Consider the following 24,912-nt stretch of genomic DNA (forward strand, 5'->3'; position numbering starts at 1 on the left):
TCATTGATATATTTTTTATGTGTAGATGAAAATAGGAAAATGAAACTTGAAATTTTTCTCAGAGGGAAGAAAGAAGAGGGTGATGATGGGAGATCATAACATTGGTCAGGGTGCATTGTTTGCTTATGGAGTCTCAAAACTAGTACAACTAATGTAAGAAAAAAAACACTCATTTTTATTATCTTAATTGCACTAAGGAACTTCAGTTCAGCATGTCAATGTTTCTGTATAATTTATCTTGACCAGTGTCCCCTTTCCATCATTCTCCCTGCTTCCCATGATCCCAGTCCCACATGTCCCTTTACATTTCCTAGTTTCATTTTCACAAATGCATATTGCATACTATGTCCCTATTTGTTTTTTTTTGTTTTTGTTTTTTTGTTTTTTGGGGTCCGGTCGTGGGGCCTGAACTCTGGACCTGGGCGCTGTCCCTCAGCTCTCTAGCTCATGGCTAGTGCTCTACCACTTGAGCCACAGCGCCACTTCCTTTTTTTTTTCTTTTTGCTTATGTGGTGCTGAGGAATCGAACCCAGGGCCTCATGCATGCAAGGCAAGCGCTCTACCACTGAGCCACCTTCCCAGCCCCATATGCCCCTATTTGTATAAATTGTTTCTAGGTTGCATTCAGCAACCTAACTGAAGATCACAGTTAGAACATGCATATTTAGTTCAATAAATTAGACTTCCTATCTAACATAATTTAAAGCTTGAATAGATTCATTAGATAAGGGCTAGTAATGAGAACTCTTAGATATCTAATTGAAATACAACATTTTAATATGAGCCAGCACCAAAGGAAACTTTGGATCACATCATAGCAAAACTTTTAAGACTTTAATTTCTAATGGCTGTATTTTAATGATTTATATGCCAAGTCAATTTTGATGTGGCATTCTGTAATTCATTGTTTTTCAAATCACTAGCAAAGTTTAACTGCGAACCAAAACAAAAGAAAAACCTTGGTTCCTGTATGTGGATGGTAATTACTAAAGATAAGCTGATGAGTCAACTGTTGTATTTTGAACCTAGTGTCCTCTTAAGGTTTTTTTTTTCTTTTCTTTTTTTTTGGGGGGGGGGGTCCAGTCGTGGGGCCTGAACTCTGGGCCTGGGCGCTGTCCCTCAGCTCTTTAGCTCAAGGCTAGCGCTCTACCACTTGAGCCATAGCGCCACTTCCGGCTTTTTTCTTTTTACTTATTTGGTGCTGAGGAATTGAACCCAGGGCCTCAGGCATGCAAGGCAAACGCTCTACCACTGAGCCACCTTCCCAGCCCACAGAGATTGACTTTCAATAACAACAATTTACAACATATTTTGTGAAAGGGAAATGGTTAAATTGGTTTTAAAGTAAGGTGTCTACTTTTCTTTTTCTTCTTAAAATATGATCTAGTTCCTCACAAAATAAGTATGAAAAGATATCTCCCAGATAAGTCTAGTTTAGCAGTGATCAAGGCAACAGCATTCTATGCAGGGCAGAATTTAAAATTACTTTCAACCATCTCCTCTTCATCTTAGTAATAGTTAAATCACATGTACTGTCTTAATCTGCTTGATATTCATTTAGGAAAAATGGGAGAAATCATTATAAGTAGTTGGTGAGGGTTTGAGATAGCAGAAAACAAGAAACAAAATGTAAGACCCAGTTAGTTATGGTAGTAGTCTACTAAAATGATAGAAGTTATGCTCAATTAATTTATCATATTCATAATTAGGATAAGAAACTAGATTATATGGATCAAGTATGATATAGACTTCATGGAAAGATGATAGGGAGCTACTCTAATAAAGACATTTAACTGAGCACCAGAAACTCTTAAGTCCATCTCAATTATCTCAGTACTTAACAACACTATCTTGAATGAACTTCTTAACCACTTTGGGTGTCAGTTTTCATGTGACAAAGACTCTCTCCTTGATTTAGTTTTAGACCAGCACCGTTGAAGCCTGTTCTCTCCTAAATCTTATCCTTGGCCCTGCATTTTGGACTACCAAGCCTAGTTACAGCAAGAACACTGCTAAATCATTTTAGGAAACTTCAGCTTCAAATGCTTCCAACCATCAATCACCTTCTCGATCCCACTCTTCGTGTCTAAGTATTTGGTCTGCTGTTAACAAGAATCTTCCTGGCTTTGAAGCCCCTTCTTAGTAATTTTATTCACTGACCTTCTCATTCTGTTCTTTGGCATTAAGTCTCTATGTGTCTTTGTTGTATTTGAATTGAGCTCAGTTATTCCACTACTGCAATAACATCTCTTCTTTTGCAACTGTCTTGAATAAAATCTATCTTGCCATCTGCAGATGGCAAATGCCCAGTGAGTAATTTCTTTTTCATATTTGTAAAGCTTAGGTCCCTTCTAGATCTGTCATTCCATAATTCAATGAAGAAAGTGTGTAGGGGGTGTAAAAATTAGACAAGACTCCCTAAAATCATGAGAAACTATGAATTTTTAATTAATAATAAAAATTGTTCTCTAGAAAGTTGAAAAGGACTATATCTCATGAATTCAGATACTTATGACTCTGTTTACTTATGATAGTATGTATATTTTACTTTGAATTGGAAATTTTCCATTAGATAGTTTTTGATAATTATTCTTTGGTATGTTTGTTTACATGTATGTGTTAAAGAATTTCCAATGTGTTGGTTGACTTGATTTTCTTTCTTTCTTCCTTTTTCTCTTTCTCTTTCTTTTTAATTCTATGCCTATTAGTCTTTTATATCAATTTTATTAGAAACTATGTGACAAGGCAAAATGTGACAATGTCTGAAAAACTGCAAAAGGTGTGGCTAGTCAAGCATTACATATTTGCCGAATCTGACAGCATACACTTCAAAAATGTCCTTCTGAAGAACAATTCAATTTTATTTTCATTAACTAATATAAAGCAAAGAGGAAAAATATATTCTACTCCAAAGAAAGATAAAAATATTTTACAAAGCTATTTAGAGTCTATTAATTTTGAACAAAAAATGACACAAATATATAAACTTTAAATTGTTACATGTTTCTTAATTAGACAATGTAGAGTCATTCCAAAAGGAATACTGGGCTCTACAAGTTCCTAATAATTTAGAGATAAGCCACCATATTAGAACTGAATTGGCATATATGCTTTTAAAATATATTCAAACACTTGAAAACATTAGGTAAGGTGTGTGTGTGTGTGTGTGTGTGTGTATATATATATATATATATATATATATATATATATATATATATGTAAATATATACATATATACGGTCACATTTGTAAATATACACAATACATAATTACATATATAAATATGTAAGAAAAGTTTCAAACTTCATGCAGTTACTACTTTGGAGTTAAGGAGCTAACCTGTAGGACCTGGATAGGGGTCAAAGTTCACCAAGGCCCAATGTCAGCATTAATAAAAAGGAAAAATATCAAAATTGTTAGGTTCATGGAGAAACTAAAGCATTACTAAATACTTTCAAGTTAAACTTTAATTCAATAACATAAAATTTTGAAAGGTTGTAACCATGCAGTTTATATAAACCAAATTATATCCACTTAGTATTAACACTGAAATTAAATCACATATGTGACATATTTTGAAAGTCCAAAAATCAATTTTATAATGATCATTACATGAGCTCAGATTCGAAGAGAAATTGGTTTTAAAACTCCATTTTGATCTGTATTTTATAAACAAATAAAAATATCAAATATTTTTCAGGTTTGTGTTCTTCTGAGCACTTTTGTCATTTCTTTAAAAATAGTAATTTTAAAGCATCCATGTAACTAATGTTTTATGTTGTCATATTAAAAATTAATGTTAAAAAGTAAGCTTCATTATGAATAAGAATAGGTAAACACAGTGCTTAATATCCAAAGGATAATAGTTTGGTTTATCTGAATTAATGTATGCAAAACAAAGTGAGATAATTTTTTATACTACATGCAAGAGAGTTAAAATAGCTGAGTATATTTTCACTGGTTTTCTTCAATTAGTAATAAAGGCACAACCTTAAATAATATCCTCTAAGAACAGTCAAGTCCGATTAGATTAGTTTTTCAAAATGGTCTTCAGAGCCTAGTATGTGACCTCATTCAATTCAGGTTTATACAACATATCTATACAACAGATCTTACTAAAATGAACTCTAATAACTCAAGAATTTATTGTAATTCAAAATTTCATTTGAAAAGACATTTAAAAAACAAGTGATGGATATTCAAAGAATAAAAGGGCAATCGCTATGCTTCTTCAATCTTAGATTTCTCTCTTTTTAATTAACAAAAGCCATTCTTTCTATTTCCAAAAATACAAAAACTCTATATCCAGTCTCAAAAATCTATTCATAACCTATCACCAGTGATAGGCCTCAGCAATATTAATCTAGAATTAAAGTGAGCATTTCCAAATTAGTAAAATGAAATGACAGCACAGACACAAAATGAAAAGGTGAACATCAGATGCAAAATTGAGCTACTAGAGCAGTGAACACAAGACAAATGAGGTACAAATATGAGGTTGATATGAAGAAATCAGTAGTCAATTTGATCATGCTGTGATGCTGAAGATAAGTTTGATTGCCTAGTTCCTACAGAAGATAAAATTTTTTATTGAGCCTGGTGATATCTGCTGATCATGTGATAGAACCATAGCAACCATTCTGGTATGGACCACAAGCATCTATTGGTGATTACTAAAATGATTTCTGTGATGACATGCTCCAAGTTCATAATGCAGATGACATTTTGCTACCAGGTTATCAATACAGCTTTATCTTTAATAACCAGTCTAATAAAAACACTATTTACTTCAACTTGAAGTAAATTATATAATGCATTACTAAAACAAATATATTATAACCCATGTAATGCATGGAGCTAAGTATAAACCAAGCTATTTGTTTGTAAGAAGCTCTTATATTAAAAATTCTCGTCAGAAAGGCTGAATAACCTGCCAGCAAAATGAAATAAATAGACTAACAAACAGACCATTCTCCTTCTACTCAGAAACATACCTGGTCTTCCTGGAGGACCTTGGGGCCCAGGGTTGCCTTTAGGACCTTCCAGAGCTGGACCAGGAGAACCAGGTGGGCCAGGGGGACCCTGAACACCAGGAAAACCCTGAAAGCCTGGTTCACCTTTTGGACCTGGAAGGCCAGGATTTCCTGGAATACCAGGTGATCCTCCATCACCCTTTTGACCTATGATAAAGTGACATTACAGAACACATTAAATAATACTGAGTTATAGCCTCGCATATAAGGCTAATGGGCTTAGAGACACTAATATAATTCTTTAGGGTAATTTCTGTCTCCCACTAAAATTCCAAATCCATGTGTTATTTAAAAGACTTCCTATTAAACACATGTATCTGTTATCAGAAGTATTTATCATACAGTATTATAAAATATATAACATTGTAAAAATATAAAATTTGTAGCAGTTTGCATCCTAAATGATAGAGCTAATTTCTTTAAAAAATATTTTGGGTTTAATTTTGAGGCTAATGGAAGATACAGATCTTCAATGTTGCTGCGTGTACCCACAGAACACTCTATCAAAGTTTATAATACCAATCTAGATAAGTTGGTCTCAACACTTCTACACCACTTTTTTTGTGTGCCTGTCAAAGGACTTTAACTCAGGACCTGGGCACTGTCCCTGAGTTTCTTTGCTCAAGGCTAGCACTCTACCACTTGAGCCACAATAATAATTCTGGCCTTTTCGGAGTAGTTTATTGGAAATAAGAGTCTCAACAGACTTTCTTGCCCAGGCTGGCTTTGAACCTTGATCCTCAGATCTCAGTCTCCTGAATAGCTAGGATTACAGGTGTGAGCCACCAGCACTGGCTTCCAGAGCTTTTTTGGCTCAAGGCTAGCACACTATCAGTTAAGTCACAACTCCACTTTGGGTTTTCTGGTGGTTAATTGGAGATAAGAGTGTCATGGCCTTTCTTATCTGATATGGCTTTGAACCTTGATCCTCAAATCTCACTCAGCCTCCAGAGTAGCTAGAAACACAGGCGTGAGCCACCATTGAGCAGCTTATCACATAAAACATTAGTACATTAAAGCAACATTCTTCATGTTGGAGTCATGAGATGGTTATCAGAATTTCTAGCAAATATATTTATGGTTTGAAAAAACCTCTATAAAAAGCCAGTCATCATTTCAGAACCTTAATATGCATATACATATATCTGTATTCACATTCAGCCTTTATTAACTATTAAGTGCTTTGTCAAGACATAGAGAGGGAAGGTATATTTATGTGTGTACACACATCCACTCAAATAGGTAAAGTACATATAAACACAAAACTTTCTTAATTTCTTTTTTGAGACAGCATCTTGTTATATAACCCAAGCTGACCTGGAACCTATGATCTTACCTCAACATTACAAGTTTTGAGATTACAAACATGGAGCATCATGTTTAGCTCTAAGATAGAGTTTTCAGGAACATTTTAATTATTGGTACTTTTTCTACAAGATCTATTTACATTACTTTTATATTGCTTTCTTGAAGGAGAAAAAGTGTTTTTTTTAGTTAAATGAATTTTAAAAGATTCAGTGAACTCTATCTCTTCCTACAATTTGTCTTCTTTTTGTATCATTGCCTTAGCCTTTATGAAGTTAATTAATAATGAGATACCTACATGTAAATTTCCTTAAGCATGAATTTTAATTTATCACATTTCCTTATATTAAGTTGCTAAATAAGAATTATTCTAAGGTTTAACTCTAGTTTTGAAATTTAAGGGCTTATATATGTATTATGTAATAGTGATGGAGATGAAAAATAAAAGTGCTGGCAAATATTTTCATTTTACAGATGGATTTAGCATGGTTTATTGAGGTTTACCAGAAAGTCCTGGAAGTCCAGGGGGTCCTGGGATTCCAAAGCCTGGTTGACCTGTCAGCACACAAAATAAAAAACAATTTCAGATAATAATCAATGAGACACAGGCAAATTATTTTCAGATCAATGAGCTTATTTATTGATACAATGTATATTACATAAAATATGCAGAAAATTAATTTATTTTTGGAGGGGAATGAGGACCAAACCAGCACTTGTACATACTACACAAATGTTCTGCCACTGAATTGCACCCCATAATCCTGCAAGATTGATTTCTAACTAAGAATAATTTCTAACAAGATTAAAACACATATTCTATTTGTAAGGAGTGTTAAATATATCTTCATATACTTAGATAAGATCAAAATAAATAAACGGAATATAGATAGGTGAATAGTGAAAGATTACAGAAATCTGAAAAATATGGTCACTTCTTAATGTGAAAAAAATTGCAGAAAGAATTAACCCACAGACCTATATCCATCTAATCTTCGATAAGGGAGCTAAAAAAATAGAATGGAAAGCCTCTTCAGTAAATGGTGTTGGCAAAATTGGTTAATCACTTGTAGAAAACTAAAGCTAGATCCTTATATATCACCCTGCACCAGAATCAACTCCAAATGGATCAAAGACCTCGGAGTCAAAGCACACACTCTGAAAACATTACAGGAAGGAATAGGAGAAATCCTAGGTCTCCTAGGCACAGGCCAAAATTTTCTTAAAAGAGACACAGAAACACAACAAATCAAAGAAAGGTTGGACAAATAGGATTGCATGAAGCTGCAGAGCTTCTGCATGACAAAGGACGTAGCTAGCAAGATCAATAGAAAGTGCTCGGATTGGGAGAAGATCTTCCCTAGTCATACAATGGACAAGAGTCTCATATCTAAAATATACCTGGAACTCAAAAAATTAAATCCCCCAACAACAAATCCTCAAAGAAACAACTGCCCAATAAATAAGTGGGCTAAGGACTTAAAGAGAAACTTCTCTGAAGAAGAAAGAAGGATGGCCAATAGACACATGAAGCTCAACCTCCCTAGCCATAAAAGAAATGCAAATCAAAACAACATTGAGATACCACATCACTCCAGTTAAAATGGCTATAATCAAGAACTCTAATAACAACAGATGCTGGAGAGGATGTGGACAGAAGGGAACCTTACTGCATTGTTGGTGGGAGTGTAAACTTGTTCAACCACTTTGGAAAGTAGTATGGAGGCTTCTCAAAAGACTCCACATAGAGCTCCTCTATGACCCAGCAATCCCACTTTTGGGCATTTACCCAAATGATCACGAACAAGACCATACTAAAGCTATCAGCACAACTATGTTTATTGCAGCATTATTTACCATAGCTAAGATATGGAATCAACCCAGATGCCCCTCAGTAGATGATTGGATCAAGAAAATATGGTGTATCTACACAATGGAATTCTATGCCTTCATCAGAAAGAATGACATTGCCTCATTTGTTAGGAAATGGAATGACTTGGAAAAAATTATATTAAGTGAAGTAAGCCAGGCCCAAAGAAACATAGGTCCCATGGTTTCCCTTATTTACACTAACTAGTATATGTCTGAGACAAGCAGAAATGGTCAGATAAATTGATGTTAGGCGAAATGAACCCCAAGATAAGGATTCAAATGTTTTTTCTTTCTTGCGATTGTTTCTAACATATTTATAAGATGATTTCTTTGTTGCTTTGTATGTCCCTCTCCCACGGTATAACCCCTGCTTTCACTGTATTTGATGTTGGTATAATTTGTGGAGGGGAAGGGAAAAACATATTGTTTAAATAGGGATACAGGTGGACCCATTGCAACATGAGATATACAAGACGTTATGTCAAAAAATGAACTTTACAACTTTGGCCTGGGAGCAGGGATGGGAGATGGGAAGGGATGGGAAGGGGAAACAAAGGAGGAAGCAACAATGCTTTATAAGAAATGTATGCATTACCTTGCCCATGTAATTGTAACCCCTCTGTACGGTATTTTCACAATTAAAAAAAAAGGAAAAAAAGAAAATAGTGTGGTACCTTAGAAGGTAAGAAAGAAGACATGATTTCATTGAAGATAAAAAGGAAAATTAAAATGGGCAAAGAGGAAATTAAAAAAAAAATAGCACCTGGTTCACCCTTCTGTCCTGCTGGTCCAGGAATCCCATCTTGACCTGGTTTGCCTTTTTCACCTGGAGGTCCTGGTGGCCCAGGGTGGCCTCCACCACCTAAAGAGCATAGCACAGCAGGTCACACTCATCTTCTAATCTCCCTTTTTTTTAAAAAATCAAATACCCCATTTTCCCATTCTAGATTCAAAAAGTTCCATGCAAAAGACAAATTGTTTCTTATGTACTCCTTTAATAATGTTATGGAAATAAAGAATGAAAAAAATAAAGGGGGATAATGAGAAATAATGCCCAATCCAATATATAAATATTTTCATTTCACCATTTTAATTGTATTTTAAAATTAGTTTTAAGTAGTTGTCCAAAGGTTTCAAATCAATATGTCAGATTTTGAGTACATTGGCTTGTGAATATCCAAGAGAGTAAAGTATGAGGGGTGATGAGATGCTTTAAGGGCCTCATATGGGACAAAATAAGTGATTTACTCTAGGAATCAGTAAATAAACAAAACTACTACAGCCTTCAATTCTAAAAAATAACAGTTCTATCAATCATGTATTATACCATACTTGAATGAATTGTGCCTAGGAAAAGTGTTTGATAAGAAATGTACTCATAACTTACTGTGTAACTGTAACACTTCCGTACATCACCCTTATAATAAAATAAAATAAAATAGGTCCCATTATGAAAATTTGGAATAATTTTTTAAAAGTTGTCCATTTTATCACCAATGTGCAGTGATAAATAAATGACCAACATATTTTCTTGTTTTGAAAATGTCCACAACTGAATACAATTGGACAATTTCTCCAAACTGAATGTGATAAGCTTTAGCTTTCCAGAAGAGCAGTCTTATTTTACATACTCACCTACAGGACCAGGTTCTCCCGGAAGACCAGGGTTCCCAGGAGGACCAATAATACCCTTTGGTCCAGGAGGGCCTGGGGTTCCTAAAATAAAGAGTTCAATGTAAAAATGAAAGAAAACATACTATATTTTATTGACAGCTTATAGCTTATAGGGTTAGCACTGAAATAATGAGGAGTAAAAAGAACCTCTAAATGGTGAATGCTGAATATTTTCAGAAATACTTCTAAATTTATTTAGCCAGAGGTATTGGTATATTATATGTTCATATACATAAAAATAACTACAACTATATTACACTGACAAAAACATGTTGGAGTTTACTCCCATTTTTTTTATTCTACCTATCTATTGATGGACATTTGGGATGATGCCAGGATTTAGCTATTATTAACACACAGGTTATGAATATTTTTGCACAGGTCTTTTTGTAGACATATATCTTTATCCTTTTTTTTTTTTTTTTGGTGGCAAACCTGGGGTTTGAACTCAGGGCCTGGGTGTTGTCTCCAAGCTTCTTTGCTCAAGGCTGGTGGTGCTCTATTCCTTGCACCACAGCTCCACTTCCGGCTTTTTGGTGGTTAACTGGAGCTAAGAATCTCATGAGCTAGGAAGTGGTGCTGTGGCTCAAGCGCCTTGAACTGAAGAGCTCAGGGACAGCGCCCAAGTCCAGAGTTCAAGCCCCATGACCGACCAAAAAAAAAAAAAAGAATCTCATTAGCTTTCTTGTCCAGGCTGGCTTTGAGAAGAGATCCTCTGATTTCAGCCTCCTGAGTAACTAGGATTACAGGGAAGAACTGCCAGCAGAGCCACCAGGCTGTTTAATTTATCTCAGGTAAATTAAAAGGGTTGAGATTGCTGGGTCTGAGTATGTGCACTGTGTTTTTCTCTATAAGTTACAAGCAATAAATTTTATATTCATAACAATGTATGAGAATTCAGTTGTTTCAAATCCCTTTTAAACATATGTTAATAGTGGGTATTTTGGGGGTAGGTAACCTCAATATGAATTTAATGTGAATTTCTTTGATGGCTAATTATATAAGTCGTATTTTCATGTACTCATTAGCCATCTGTATATCTATGTATTGTGAAATATCATTTCAAACTTTTTCTCTTAGAAATTGGATTATACTTCCTTTTTATATATAATTACAGGAATAACTTACATGTCCAAGTTGTCAGTCACATGTCACGTGTACTTTGCAAAACTTTCTCATGGTCTCTGTATTTCCTATTCACTTTCCTAATGGTATATTTGATGAACTAAAGTTTTAAATGTTGACTAAATTTAATCTACAATTATTTTCTTTTAAAATTATTGTGCCCTCTGAAAACTTTATTATCCTTGAGTTATAAAAACACCCTATGGATTTTTCTAAAAACTTTAAGGTTTTAGCTCATATGATAAGAGTAACATCCACTTTAAAATATTTTTTTATATGGGCTGAGTTTTGTTTTCGTTGTATGAACATCTACATGTTTCAGGGTAATTTCTGGAAAAAACTTGACTTTCCATGTTGGATTTCTTTAGTACCTTTATCTAAGTAATTTTATCTCACAGATGAGTCCTTTTCTATGCTAGCTAAATCTAATGATATATTTAATATTGCCCATGCAAGTACCACATTGTCTTAATTATGATTGATCTTGTGACTCAAAAGGAAAACATGTTATAAAAATAATGAGGGTCTACTCTTCAGAACACATGAATTTCCTGAACATATCTATACTTAAAGCAGTTTCAAAATGCATATATCAGAAAACTGACAAAGATATATACAGAAATATTAACATTCACAGTTATATTGAAAATTGAAATGCCTAATTTTCAGCAATTGAAAGAACAAACTATTGTTAAAGATGCACAAGATTTTAACACAGATAATTAAACACAACCAATTAAACACAATGAGCAACTACCAAATTCACGATTTTTAAGTGAACAATTCACCCAAACAGACAATAACTTGGGCCATATATATCTCTATAAGTACTAATAGTATTCTGATCACAATAGAGATAAACTAAAGTCAATAACAGAAAGATATTTGGAAAGCCTCTAAATATTTAAGAATTGATCAACACAATTCTAAATACCTTATGAGCAGTGACTGAACTTAAAAAGAAAATAAGAAACAATTTTTATAGTGCTAAATATGAACCTAGGACCTTGTGCATGCTAGGAGAGTGTTCTGTCACTGATCTATATCACCAACTTAGAAAACATTTTGAATTGAATGATAAAGCACAAAATAACAAAATGTTTGGAATGTGTCTTAAAGACCCCTTACATGGACATATGAGGTTTCAAATATATCAGGACAAATGAGAAAAAACATAGAACCTAGAGAACATAAAGTTATTTTCAAAAAATGAACAAAACTCTAAGAAAGAAAAATATTTTCATTGTATCTATATATCTATATCTATCTATATCCATATTTATCTATATCTATACTTATAATCCACATCTACATCTTCTTGCACTGCTGGGGATAAAACCCAGGACCTTATTCATGTGCGGGGCATCACTATCAAAATATTGTTGACACTGACCATAAATCTAAATGTAAAAATTTAAATATTGAATGCTATAAAACCAGAAGAATATTTGCAAAGCTTCGAGTAGACAAATATTTACTAAATATGATAAAAGGCAATAACAATGAAAGAAAATATTACATACTGGCTTTTATTAAAACAAATTTCATTTATGGCAAGATAGCATTTAGACACTGAATGGCAAGTCTGAGTTAGAAAGAAGAGATTTTTCAAAATATACATTTGAAAAATAACTCATGAAAATATAAAGAGCTGATCTGAATCAGTAAGAATAAAGGCAAACAACTCAATAAAAATGAGCAAAAATGGCTGGGAAGATGGCTCAGTGGTAGAGTGCATGCCTTGCAAGCATGAGGCCCTGGGTTCGATTCCTCAGCACCACATAAACAGAAAAAGCCGGAAGTGGCACTGTGGCTCCAGTGGTAGAGCGCTAGCCTTGAGCTGAAGAGCTGAGGGATAGTGCCCAGACCCAGAGTTCAGGCCTCATGACTGGCAAAAAAAAAAAAATAAAATAAAATAAAAATGAGCAAAAAGACTTAAATAGGCACTTCAAAAAGATGCTATTCAAATGGCCAGTAAGCATATGAAAAGGTGTTTAATAGTGTTAACCATTAGAAAAATGTAAATTAAAACTTCAATATTTCTACATGACTGCTTGAACAGATAAAAAAGAAAACTACAGATAATACCCTGTGATGTTGAGAATACGTGCAACTGGATGTATCACAAATTAAGACTTCAGTTCATAATAGTACTTTGGAATATTGTTTGGTATGCTCTACTAACGAGTAAGTTAAAATGAACTTCTAATGAATTATTTCAGCAATTTTATTACTACGTTTTTGTCTGAGTCATCAGTATGTATGTCCACTAAACGACAAATAGAATGTGAATTGCATTTTTCATAATTCTTCTAAACTGAACATCTGAAGTCCATTAACAGAATATATAATTGTAGTATTTAATTATATAGCAATGACAAAAAAAATTAAATGACGTGTGACATAAAATTAATGAATTTTACACAAATTATTTTTTCAAAGAATCAGACACAAGCCTACGTAGCATGGGATTCCATTTATATGAATTTCAACAACAGGTAAGATTAATTGATGCTGACAGACTCTATAGTAAAGTTTATCTTGGGGAGGATTCCCTGTGAAGAGCATGGGCAAACTTTATTTTTGCAGTACTGAGGTTTAACTCAGGGCCCCCTCACTTGCTAGGCAAATTCTCTATCGCTTAAGGCACACTCAACTTCCTTTTGCCTAAATTTTTCTGATAGGGTCTTGTGATTTTCCCAGGGATGACTTCAGATCCTGATTCTCTTAGCTCCACCTCCTTTGTAGTTTAACTAGCCAGATCTATTTTATATTTTGGTATGTCAGATGGATTCAAGGATGTATACACAGGTAGAAATTTATCTAGTATTGCTTACTTAAGTATATGTTACTACCTATATGTTGTAGTTCAACAAAAAGGTTAAGAAACAGATTACCCATTTACTGATGCCACTGTTCTATTAAAAGAGACACAAAAAGTTAAATAGAAGTGGAACAAGCAGGTATTGTAGTTTAGGCTATCTATGTAAGTCTCTTTGCGTCAATGACTCAGACCTTGTATATGAAGTGACTACCAATAGTCACCAGCTGTGTGCCTGCGTACAATTTTCCAAGAGATTTGCAGCAAGCAAAGGCCTGACAGAGTATATTATCACCTTCAAAAATAGTAAGGTCTCAAGCCGGGCGCTGGTGGCTCACGCCTGTAATCCTAGCTACTCAGGAGGCTGAGATCTGAGGATCGTGGTTCAAAGCCAGCCCGGGCAGGAAAGGCCGTGAGACTCCTATCTCCAATAAACCACCAGAAAACCGGAAGTGGCGCTGTAGCTCAAGTGGTAGAGCGCTCGCCTTGAGCTGAAGAGCTGAGGGACAGCGCCCAGGCCCAGAGTTCAAGCCCCATGGCCGACAAAAAAAAAAAAAAAAAATAGTAAGGTCTCTTAATTGATGTGTGGCTAGCACTCACTCAAAGATAGAAAAATGCTTCACTATACAAGTTTCTCTGCCCACAGGATATTGTCTTGCTGAGTCGGTAATACTCATTTTGATTTTATACAGAAAGACTTTGGGCAAAGAAAAGGTAATGAACTAGTTTCAGTTTGTGGTGCTAATCAATATTGGATTGGGTTGTGGTGCTAATCAATATTGGATTGGGAAAAAGAATTCAAGTCTGTCTGATAAGAACTTGATATGTGACACTGATTAGAAGAGATAAGGAGAGAAACATGTACTTACCTGGGAATCCAGGCAGTCCTGGCTGCCCTTTAGCTCCAGGTGTCCCTGGTAATCCAGGAAAGCCAATATCTCCCACAGATCCTTTAGTACCTGGGTTCCCTGGGTATCCAGGCAGACCAGGCTCACCCTGAAAACATGAATAAAGAATAAAACCAGACTCTCTAAATGACTTAGATTGTATAACACTGTAACATTATTTATAGAGCTTTTACTCTATGTCAAGCACTCAGCTAAGTGCTTTATATAAATTACTTCATTTAATCATCACAACAGCCTGTGAGTTAGTTTTTGTCATCTTCATTTATAAATGAAAAGAAAAACATGAATCTTGGAAAAGTCAAGTGTCTAAGGTATTTGGTAAGTGGCAAAATTTGGATTTGAATACAAGTCCTATCAGACTCCAGAGTCCATGTTGTTCTCATACTATGTAGATATATTATTCTCATTAATCATAACAACTCTATTTGATACTATTCTTATCCCTAGGTTATGATGATGATGCTAATTAAGTGAGAGAATCTAAATTTTTACTTTAGAACTTTTGATTCTCATCCCTATTAGGCTAGGATTCATCGCTTACAATTAGCAAGTGAATCAATAGCTATAGTTTGTTCTACTGGAAAAGATCATTTTTATCTTCCCATGAGATCTACCAGTTCAGTGGACATCTAAAATATGACTTCTTGAGTTGGGTGTTTATGGCTCATGCCCATAATCCTAGCTACTCGGAAAGCTGGTAACTGAAGATCATGATTCAAAGCTAGCGCCAGGTCGAACAGTCCAGGTGACGTTATCTCCAAGAAACCACCAAAAAGCCCAAAGCGGAGGTTTAGCTCGTGTTAGAGTGCCAGCCTTGAGCAAAAAGGTAAGGAAAAATGTAAGGCCATTATTAATGTTCAACCCTCACTACTGGCATTAAAATGTCACTTCTGTGAAGCCATTTGGGACAGAGAGTGCTTACTTAAGAGCTTAGGGGAGGTTCTAATTCTTCCCTTACTGTAATGTTTCCCAAATGCAAATCTCAACTCAATTACACTAAAAGTGACTCTGGATCAGAGATAATTCACATATTACCATTTTTGCGCAATGAATATTTGTATTATGTTTTAGAAAAAAAAACAGTAGAAGACCAGAACCTTAGAAGAATTCCTACCAACTTTCCCAATTGAAATAATTTTATTTAGTAATAATGAAAACATACATCAAAACTATCTCCCATAGTGCTGCCTGCTTCACTCATGGGAAACATGACCTCTTTTTTTGTTGTTGTTGTTGGTCGTGGGGCTTGAACTCTGGGCCTGAGCACTGTCCCTCAGCTCTTCAGCTCAAGGCGAGCTCTCTACCACTTGAGCTAAAGCACCACTTCCGGAAACATGACCTCTTTAACATCAGTTAATAACTAGTAAAAGTCTGAGACAAGCAGAAAAAGTCAGATAAGATGATGTTAGGTGAAATGAACCCCAAGTTAAGGACACAAGTGGTTTTTTCTTTCATGCTATCGTTACTAACATATTTATAAGGTGATTGTTTTGTTGCTTTGTATATTTTCACTGTATTTGATGTTGGTATAATTTGGGGAGGGGAAGGGAAAAAATTGTTTAAATAGGGATACAGATTGACCCACTGCAACAATGAGATGTACAAGATGCTATGTCGAAAAACGAACTTTACAACTTTGGCAGGTGGGGGAGGGAGTGTAGTCGTGGAGATGGGAGGGCAGGGATTGGAGGAGAAAAACAAAGAAGGAGGGAACAATGTTTGATAAGAAATGTACTTATTACCTTGCTCATGTAATTGTAACCCCTCTGTGTGGCATTTTCACATTAAAAATATTTTATTAAAAATGTTTCTTCTTCCATTTGTTTGGGTGAATAAGCTCTTCTATTTGTATTTCATATGTTTCTACAATATGGTAATTACTTTAAAAAACAATGCTCTTTCTTCTTTCTTGGATGAGAATATATCTATTTTTCCTGAACCCTTATGAATGAAATGTATACATTTTAAGGCACAAAATAAGTACATGCTGAACTTTTGGGTTGAATTAGCACCAAACTGAGTAAAATTTTAAAGAGAAGGCAGATATTTTATTAAGACTTCTAAAAAAGACAATTTACCTAATCTTTTATTATTCATACACTTACAGGGAAAATAATGAATTTCAAAAAAGGTAAGTCTGAAGAGATAAATCAGAGGAAAAAAATGAACAAATTGGCCAGGAACCTTGTAAATCGCTCTTGAGAAAGGAAAATTCAAGTCTACTTTTAATCAAACTAGAAGTGATTTGATTATACTTAAGACGCAACTATTCCATTCATTTTAATGTCAAAGCTTTGATAAAATTCTTGAAAATTGAATATATAATACCAAATAAGTCAAATGAACAATTGTGAAACTATCTAATAAGTACAGTAGCTCCCGAAGACTAAAATTTTTATAAGAAGTCTGAAACTAGAACTACTTTCAAGATCATTGTGATGCATCACATACAGCTCATAATTCCCTGATGTTAAAATTCATATTTTTAATCTAAGAATATTTGGATCATTGTCAGTCTCTAAAATGCATGACCCAGAGTATAATGATAGGTTTGCTTCAATTTGGAGAAGATATCAAAATTTGGTGAGAAAGTTAAATTTTTTTCAGTTCTTTCTGCCATTGCAAAATTGAAGAAGCATTGCTTAGAACAAAAGCAAAACAATGAGCTGGGCGCCGGTGGCTCACGGCTGTAATCCTAGCTACTCAGGAGACTGAGATCTGAGGATCACCGTTCAAAGCCAGCCTGGGCAAGAAAGTCTCTGAGACTCTTATCTCCAATAAACCACTAGAAAACCAGAAGTGGCGCTGTGGCTCAAGTGGTAGAGCGCTAGCTTTGAGCTGAAGAGTGCATGGACAGCGCCCAAGCCCAGAGTTCAAGCCCCACGACCGACAAAAAAAAAAAAAAAATAAAGCAAAACAATTAATTAAAAAAATCTGGTTAGAAAGAGTGAAAATGATGACCTACTCTATGGCAACAATAGCCCTACAAAATCAGTGAGAAGTTGTAGTTCCCAGAGAATTGGCAACTTCTACAGCTATGTCAGCAGGTATAATACTATTGCTTGGTACATCGAATAAAATTTGATGCTCTTCTGGGTAAAAATATCAGTAATGCATTATGAATCTGAAGACACCATAAAGAACTGACAAAATTTAAGGTGAGACATATGCAACTAGCATCCTAGTTTGATCACCACCCAATGTATTTATGAACCAAAACATCATATTGTAAGTCATGAATATGTACAAGTATCATGCATCAATCAAAAATGTAACCAAATTAAAAAAACAGAATGGATGCAGCATTTTTTTCTAAAAATTTTGATATATAATCGATGCACAAATTTGTACATATTTACTGTATACATTTTGATGTATACAGACATATATACACATACATATAAACATATATAGGGGTATATACCACTACCAGTATAAAAACTCTTTGTGTTATTTTTGTATATATTTCATAGAAAATGTACTTATAACACAAAACTAATCTCAAAATATTTTAAGGTAAACAATACTGTTAATTGTAGACACTGTATTGTATTTAAGCATGGAACTTATTCATCTTATCTTACATAACTGAAGCTTTATACACATTGAATAACCATTGATATTTTAACAAATGATAGAGTAAACAAGGAGGTCTTCAAGTTTTTATATCCATTAGATTTACCAGTTATTGAAATATTAAGCTAACAAAAACAAACTGATAAATAATAGCTCAAGGCTGCCTGAGCAAGCCAAAAGTTACCAAATGAGATTTAACATACATACGTACAAAGCGATGAAGTTGAAAGAAAATAATGTGAGCTAAGTTTACAAGTTGAGGGTCTCAATAATTTACTACTCAAGAAAAGAATAATAGTGAGACCTCAGCTCAGTATAGACAAAAGTGGGACAAAATGGTAAAGAAATATTATGAAAAAAAGATTCATAAAATCAAGGTCTTCTATACTAGCATAGCATGTGTAGTTTTGGCAACTATACCACATTAATATTAATTTATTTTAAATACCTTCAAAATGAAATGCAAGAAAAATAATACCCAATTTGTGTATCAAATTTTAGGATTCAAGATCTTAAAGAATCCTGAAATGAACAGGGAAAATTTAAGATAAACGAATGCATTATATGATTTTACCATTGAAGTACATATTTATGCATTTCCATTTAAAAATGTACTTATGTAATTTTGTTTTGATAAAATTCACACACCATGCAATGCACTCATGTAATATATACCACTGAGTGTTCCTAAGTATATTCACATGATTGTACAACCACCATCACAATCTAATTTTACAACAGCATACTTTATTTCCTTTCTTTGTTTTATAATCTCTGCAAATTTCAAAAATTAACATAAAATTGTTCATTTAAATACACTTGTAGGTCACACGGAAATTAAAATCAGCCTCTTCCTTGAAAAACTGTATATATCTTGGATATTTGTCCATTGAAATGTATTCCAGGAAAGAAATATATATGAACAAATTTTGAAAATTTTAAGTCAAAGGGTAGCATTTATATCAAATTGTATTGGGTCAATTGAAATTTATCTACATAATTTATCTATTTATTAATTTATCTATTATTATCTATCTATTGATTTACATAATTCAAGTAGATTAAAGATGTAAATACAAATAGCAAAATGATGAATATAATGGAAGAAAAACATACATTTCTTTTTTTATAATCTTAGAATGTAGAAATCTTCAACCGATGAATTTTTGTTTTGTTTCAGCAAAAACATATCAACCATCATAAAATTATGTTCCTGATCTTTCCCAGAAAATAACTTAATAGCTTTATCTTCCTATTGCTCAGACTAATAAAGTTAGAGCCATCTTTGACATTCTTCTTTCACATTCCATAAACAATTCTTCCTGGTTTGAGTTACAAAATCCATTCAACAACTGATCATCTCATCATTTACAATGCCTCCACCCTGATCTAATTCATCACCATCTCTAATCTGTATTATTTAAAAAGTATCATAACTCAGCTACCTACATTTTTTCTTGTCCTTTACCATCTGTTTGGAGCTGTGGTATACTTTAAAATTTCATATATAATCATGTTATTCTTTCCCATTTTATTCAGGATAAGAACCCTTACTCTGGTAAATATCTGTTACCTAAATATCTCTTACTCACCCCATTACCAACCTGAATTCATCTCCTATTTAGTATCACTCATTATGCTTCATCCATATTCACTTCATTCATATTGCTCAAACGTATCAGCTATGTTCCCACTAGTTTTCTTAGTATTACATACTGCAGTAGGTCATTGCTCCATTATTATCACAGACTTTCCCTTAACAATCTACTCCAAAATGTAGCTGTTCCCAAGCTTTACTTTAGTTTTTGTTTTGAGATTTATCATGTCACAACATATTATAGATTTATTTATTTGGTTTAATGTATGTCTCAACTAGATAAATTTACCTTCACCACATTGGCAATGAATTTGTATCATGTATTTCATCTCTAAGACTCAGATGTATCTAACACACCACATCTACTGAATACATTTCTCATGAGTTAATGAGTACACTTTTGCCTATGTAAAAATGTTAAACTTCTACGTGATGAAATACACCATAAACTATTATCTGACAAATGATTAACTGCAAGAAAATATCTCCAACATACATAACAGGCAATGGATGGACCTTCACTATTATTCTGTCATAAACCTACAGAAAAGAAGGTGGTAGAGTACAGTTTACCTAAGACAGATGAACACAAAACATACTCCACCTATATACAACATGTACAAAAACAAAATCCTATATGGATTATAAATAAATGTGTAAAACAAAGAACTCAAAGTTATATACCAACAAATGAATCTTTAATAAGGAAGGAAATGGAAAAAAAAAAGAGGTTAGAACATGAAAGAGGTTTTTGCTTTTACCCTTTGTATGTTTATTCTTCATTTTTAAAAAAATTTCTTTTATTTTTGGCCATACTTGAGTTTGAACTCAGGATCTCATGCTACCATGTAGGCATTCTACAACCCCATCCTTAATTATTTATCTTTTGAGACAGGGTCAGGCTGTATAGCCCAGAAGGTCCTGGAAGTTGCTTTGTAGTTCAGACTGACCACAAACTCAAATCTTCCTGACTTAGTCTCCTATGTGTTGGGATTACAAACCTGAACTACAATCCCTGGCTTGTATTTTATTCTTTTTGGTACAAGTGCCTATTTATGCAATCCTAATAAAATGTAAATGTAACAAAGACCTGAAATGAATTTCAATAAATTTTACATTGCTAAACTAGAAACTTACCATGGTTTTCTTAAGTCAATTAATGGCATAATCAAAATGTAGAGTTTTTTTTGTTTGTCTGTTTGGTCGGTTGTGGGGCTTAAACTCTGGGCCTGGGTGTTGTCCCTCAGCTCTTCAGCTCAAGGTTAGCACTCTACCTCTTAAGCCACAGCGCCACTTCCGGTTTTCTATTGGTTTATTGGCGAGAAGACTCTCATGGACTTTCCTGCCCAGGAGTACAAGTGTGATCCACTCGCACTCAGCTAACTGTAGATGTTATGTTTAGAATATACAAAATCTTATTTCAAACCCAGGGCCTCATGCATGCAAGGCAAGTACTCTACCACTGAGCCACCTTCCCAGCCACTTCTATTACATTTTAAAGTTACATGTCTATAAATCTTGTCAAATTAATAACCACAGAAATATAAAGATAAAAAACTCGAATCAAAAACAAAACCAGGCAAAAAAATGTACCTTTGGTTCACTAAAACATATTCAGAGATTAAGTCAGAGAAATCTTTTTCTTATATATAGATATTCTTGTCATGGGGCTTGAACTCAGGGCCTGGCATTGTCTCTAAGCTTTTTTGGTCAAGGTTAGCACTCTACCACTTTGAGGCACAATACCACTTCTAGTTTTCAGGAGTTAATTGGAAATAAGTCTCACAGACTCTCCTGCCCAGCCTAGCTTCAAACCATGATCCTCAGATCTCAGCCTCTTGAGTATCTAGACAGGTGTGAGCCACCAGTGCCCAGCTTATTTTTTAGAACTTGGTATAAACACTAGAAAAACATCTTCTCAAAGCTAAGAGATAAAAGAATGCACAAATCTCTTACCAAAATATACTATGTTATTCTATTGTTTATTTAATGAAGAATGAGGACTTAGAACAATGTTAAAGAAAAATCACAACAGCTCAAGTATCTCATTAGAATATGATTACCTTTGGGCCAGGAAGACCTGGAAGACCAATTCCTGAAACACCAGGATCACCTTTATCTCCTTTCTGTCCAGGTAATCCTGGAGAGCCAGGCTGTCCAGGAACTCCAGGAGGCCCAGGGGGCCCATCCACACCCTGAGGGCCTGTTAAAAATAGGTAGTATGTAATATTTGACAAGATTCTTTATTCATAGCATATTTAAGACACATATAGTCAAGGAAAAGGAAAACCTCTCTTCCAATACATTCACATAATAATTAACTTCACAACAACCAGAATTATGTAAAAGCCTATTTGGGGCAGTTCTGAGGTTTGAACTCAAGAGTCTTGTGCTAAGCAAGTGCTTTGCCACTTGAGTTACCCCTTCAGAATTTTAAGCTTTTAGTTATTTTTCAAATAGAATCTAGTATTTATACCCAGGTATTCTTGAAACATGTTCTTCTTATTTATATTTACCATGAAGCTGTGTAATAATTGTGTGCCAACATGCCCTGATTTCTTTGGTTGAAATGGGGTTTTATTGGTAGAAATGTCTGGGCTAGCCTGCAACAGTGATCCTTCTGATCTCCACCTCCAAAATAGCTAAGATGATAGGAAATCACTCTGGTTCCCAGCTTTTTTTTATGCTGGAAATATTTATTTTTATTTTTAATTTATTTTTTATTGTGAAAATACTGTACAGAGGGGTTACAATTACATGGGCAAGATAATGAGTACATTTCTTATCAAGCATTGTAGCCTCCTCCTTTGTTTCCCCTTCCCATCCCTTCCCATCCTCCCCCCCCACCCCTCTATCCATTCCTCCCTGCCCCCCCCCACCAAAGTTGTAAAGTTCATTTTCGACATAACGACTTGTACTTTTCATTGTTGCAACAGGTCCACTTGTATCCTTATTTAAATGACTCGCTTTTCCCCTTCCCCTCCACAAATTATACCGACATCAAATACAGTGAAAGCAGGGGTTATACTGTGGGGGAGGGACATACAAAGCAATTAAAGCTTATTTTTAGATTTATTTTGAAATGATCATATATTAATATAAGGTGTTTCATTGTGACATGTAATGTATACAATATACTTTGAACAAGTTCAACCATTCCTTCTTTCCAGTAAATATTTAGTGGGTTTCATTATGCTCTGTGTGTGTGTGTGTGTGTGTGTGTGTGTGTGTGTGTGTAACATACTTCAGTACTTCAGTTCTCTTCATCCCTCAGTAGCTTTTCCTTTTCCCCTTCCCCTCTTGTTGATTCCCACTAGACAATCCTCCTTTTATATTTGTGTCCTATTTTTATCATCAACATCATGATCATTTCAAGTCTAGGTTCCACAAAGGAGCTATAAACATAGGGTATTTGGGTTTTTGACCTTGACTTATACTGTTCAGTGAGATGATCGCTAGTTCCATTTTCCTGCAAATAACATAAACATATTTTCATTTTTCATTATGACTGAGTAATACTCCATTGTGTGTGTGTGTGTGTGTGTGTACATTTTCTTTATCCATTCATTTGCTGTAGAGTACTTCATTGAATTTCATTGTTTGGGTATTGGAAAAAGTTAAAAGCCATTTTAAGGATGTTTAAATGAAAATGCTCTAATGAGAGCTCTACCCATTAATTGTATTAAACACTGATTCATTCCATCTGGATTCTTTCAATGTTGTTCTCATTATTATTTTTTTGTCAGTCATGGGGCTTAAACTCTGGGCCTGAGCGCTGTCCCTTAGCTCTTCAGCTCAAGGCTAGTGATCTACCACTTGAGCCACAGCACCACTTCCAGTTTTCTGGTAGTTTTTATTGGAGATAAGAGTTTCACGGACTTTACTGCTTGGGCTGGCTTTGAACCATGATTCTCAGATCTCAGCCTCCTGAGTAGCTAGGATTACAGGCGTGAGCCACTGGCAGCCAGCCTGTTCTCTTATTTTCTTTTTTGCCATATTGGGAGTTGAACCCAGAGCCTCATGCTCAATTGGCAAGAGGTGCACTAGTCTCTTTTCTGGTTAAAAGGGAGCAAACCACTTCCTTTAATGAGACTAAATATCTGTGAGCTTTTAATCACTCACCTGGGAAACCCATATCACCAAGATTTCCTTTAAGTCCAGGAGGTCCTATAAGTCCTGGCTGGCCGGGGAGACCAGGGTTACCCTTGGGACCTAGAAAAGTCCAATTAGTACAATTAAGATAAACAAGAACAAGTATGGAAGTATTACATTGTATTATATAAAGTTCATTGGTATAATAAAGCATGAAAGAGGTAATGGGTATCCAAGAAATTTCCTTAAGAAACTTACTAACAATGTAACTATGGTAAAAGAGATTATCTAATATATGGTAAAAGAGATTATCTAATATAAGTGTATAAAAAAGAAAAAAATTACCAGGATATTTTTCTTCCTCTAAACCTATTCCAATGACCTGATATGCTTATTTGTTGCATATGTATAATTATCTTCACTATATTTTCAGAACTACATGGAATATGATGTCAGTTTTTCAAGCATTCAGAAGTGATTGTCACAATATGTAGAACCTGATTACATGAGGCTCTCCCCAGGAAATTCTATCATGATCTAGCCTAGTACTTTAGAACAGAGACTGAGTGTAGATAGGCAGTCACCTCTGACAGACATGGGTGTTCTGTGTGTACATTCATTCTAAAGTGTAAGTGCTTAAGCTCTGTAGTATCCCCTAGGAGTGTCCCAAGGATCAGGATGCTCTCAAACACTTTTGTCTTTAACACTGATGTCTAACTTGAGGAAGAATATATAAAGAAGATATAAAAGACAGACAGGGAAATAATTTATTTTTCTGATGCTATCAAGGCAATGTCTTGTGAAGTAAAGACCCCTGGGGATCATAGAAGAATGAGGACTAGCTGCACTTTATAACCTTAGAGGCCCAACTGAAAGAAAATGGCTTAAAAAGTTTTGTGTAGAATAAGA

General features: G+C 34.5%; 1 protein-coding gene across 5 annotated transcripts in view; it reads right to left on the bottom strand.

The window, feature by feature from the left end:
• Col4a5 (collagen type IV alpha 5 chain) overlaps positions 1-24,912 on the bottom strand; it is a 205,850-nt gene that overhangs the window by 21,297 nt on the left and 159,641 nt on the right. For 3 of the 5 annotated variants that reach the window (XM_042690045.1, XM_042690042.1, XM_042690041.1), the window contains 8 exons: positions 24,034-24,123; positions 21,975-22,114; positions 14,700-14,826; positions 9,846-9,926; positions 8,974-9,072; positions 6,843-6,893; positions 4,995-5,180; positions 3,340-3,348 (listed from right to left, as the gene is read on the bottom strand). In XM_042690045.1, coding sequence (XP_042545979.1) covers positions 3,340-3,348; positions 4,995-5,180; positions 6,843-6,893; positions 8,974-9,072; positions 9,846-9,926; positions 14,700-14,826; positions 21,975-22,114; positions 24,034-24,123 — 783 coding nt within the window. The remainder of the gene's footprint in view (positions 1-3,339; positions 3,349-4,994; positions 5,181-6,842; positions 6,894-8,973; positions 9,073-9,845; positions 9,927-14,699; positions 14,827-21,974; positions 22,115-24,033; positions 24,124-24,912) is intronic. The other 2 variants (XM_042690044.1, XM_042690043.1) reach the window with 1 other exon arrangement.

This window comes from Dipodomys spectabilis, unplaced genomic scaffold (genome assembly GCF_019054845.1).
Source record: "Dipodomys spectabilis isolate Male_0828 unplaced genomic scaffold, ASM1905484v1 ptg000132l, whole genome shotgun sequence".
In the NCBI taxonomy this organism is placed as follows: Eukaryota; Metazoa; Chordata; class Mammalia; order Rodentia; family Heteromyidae; genus Dipodomys; species Dipodomys spectabilis.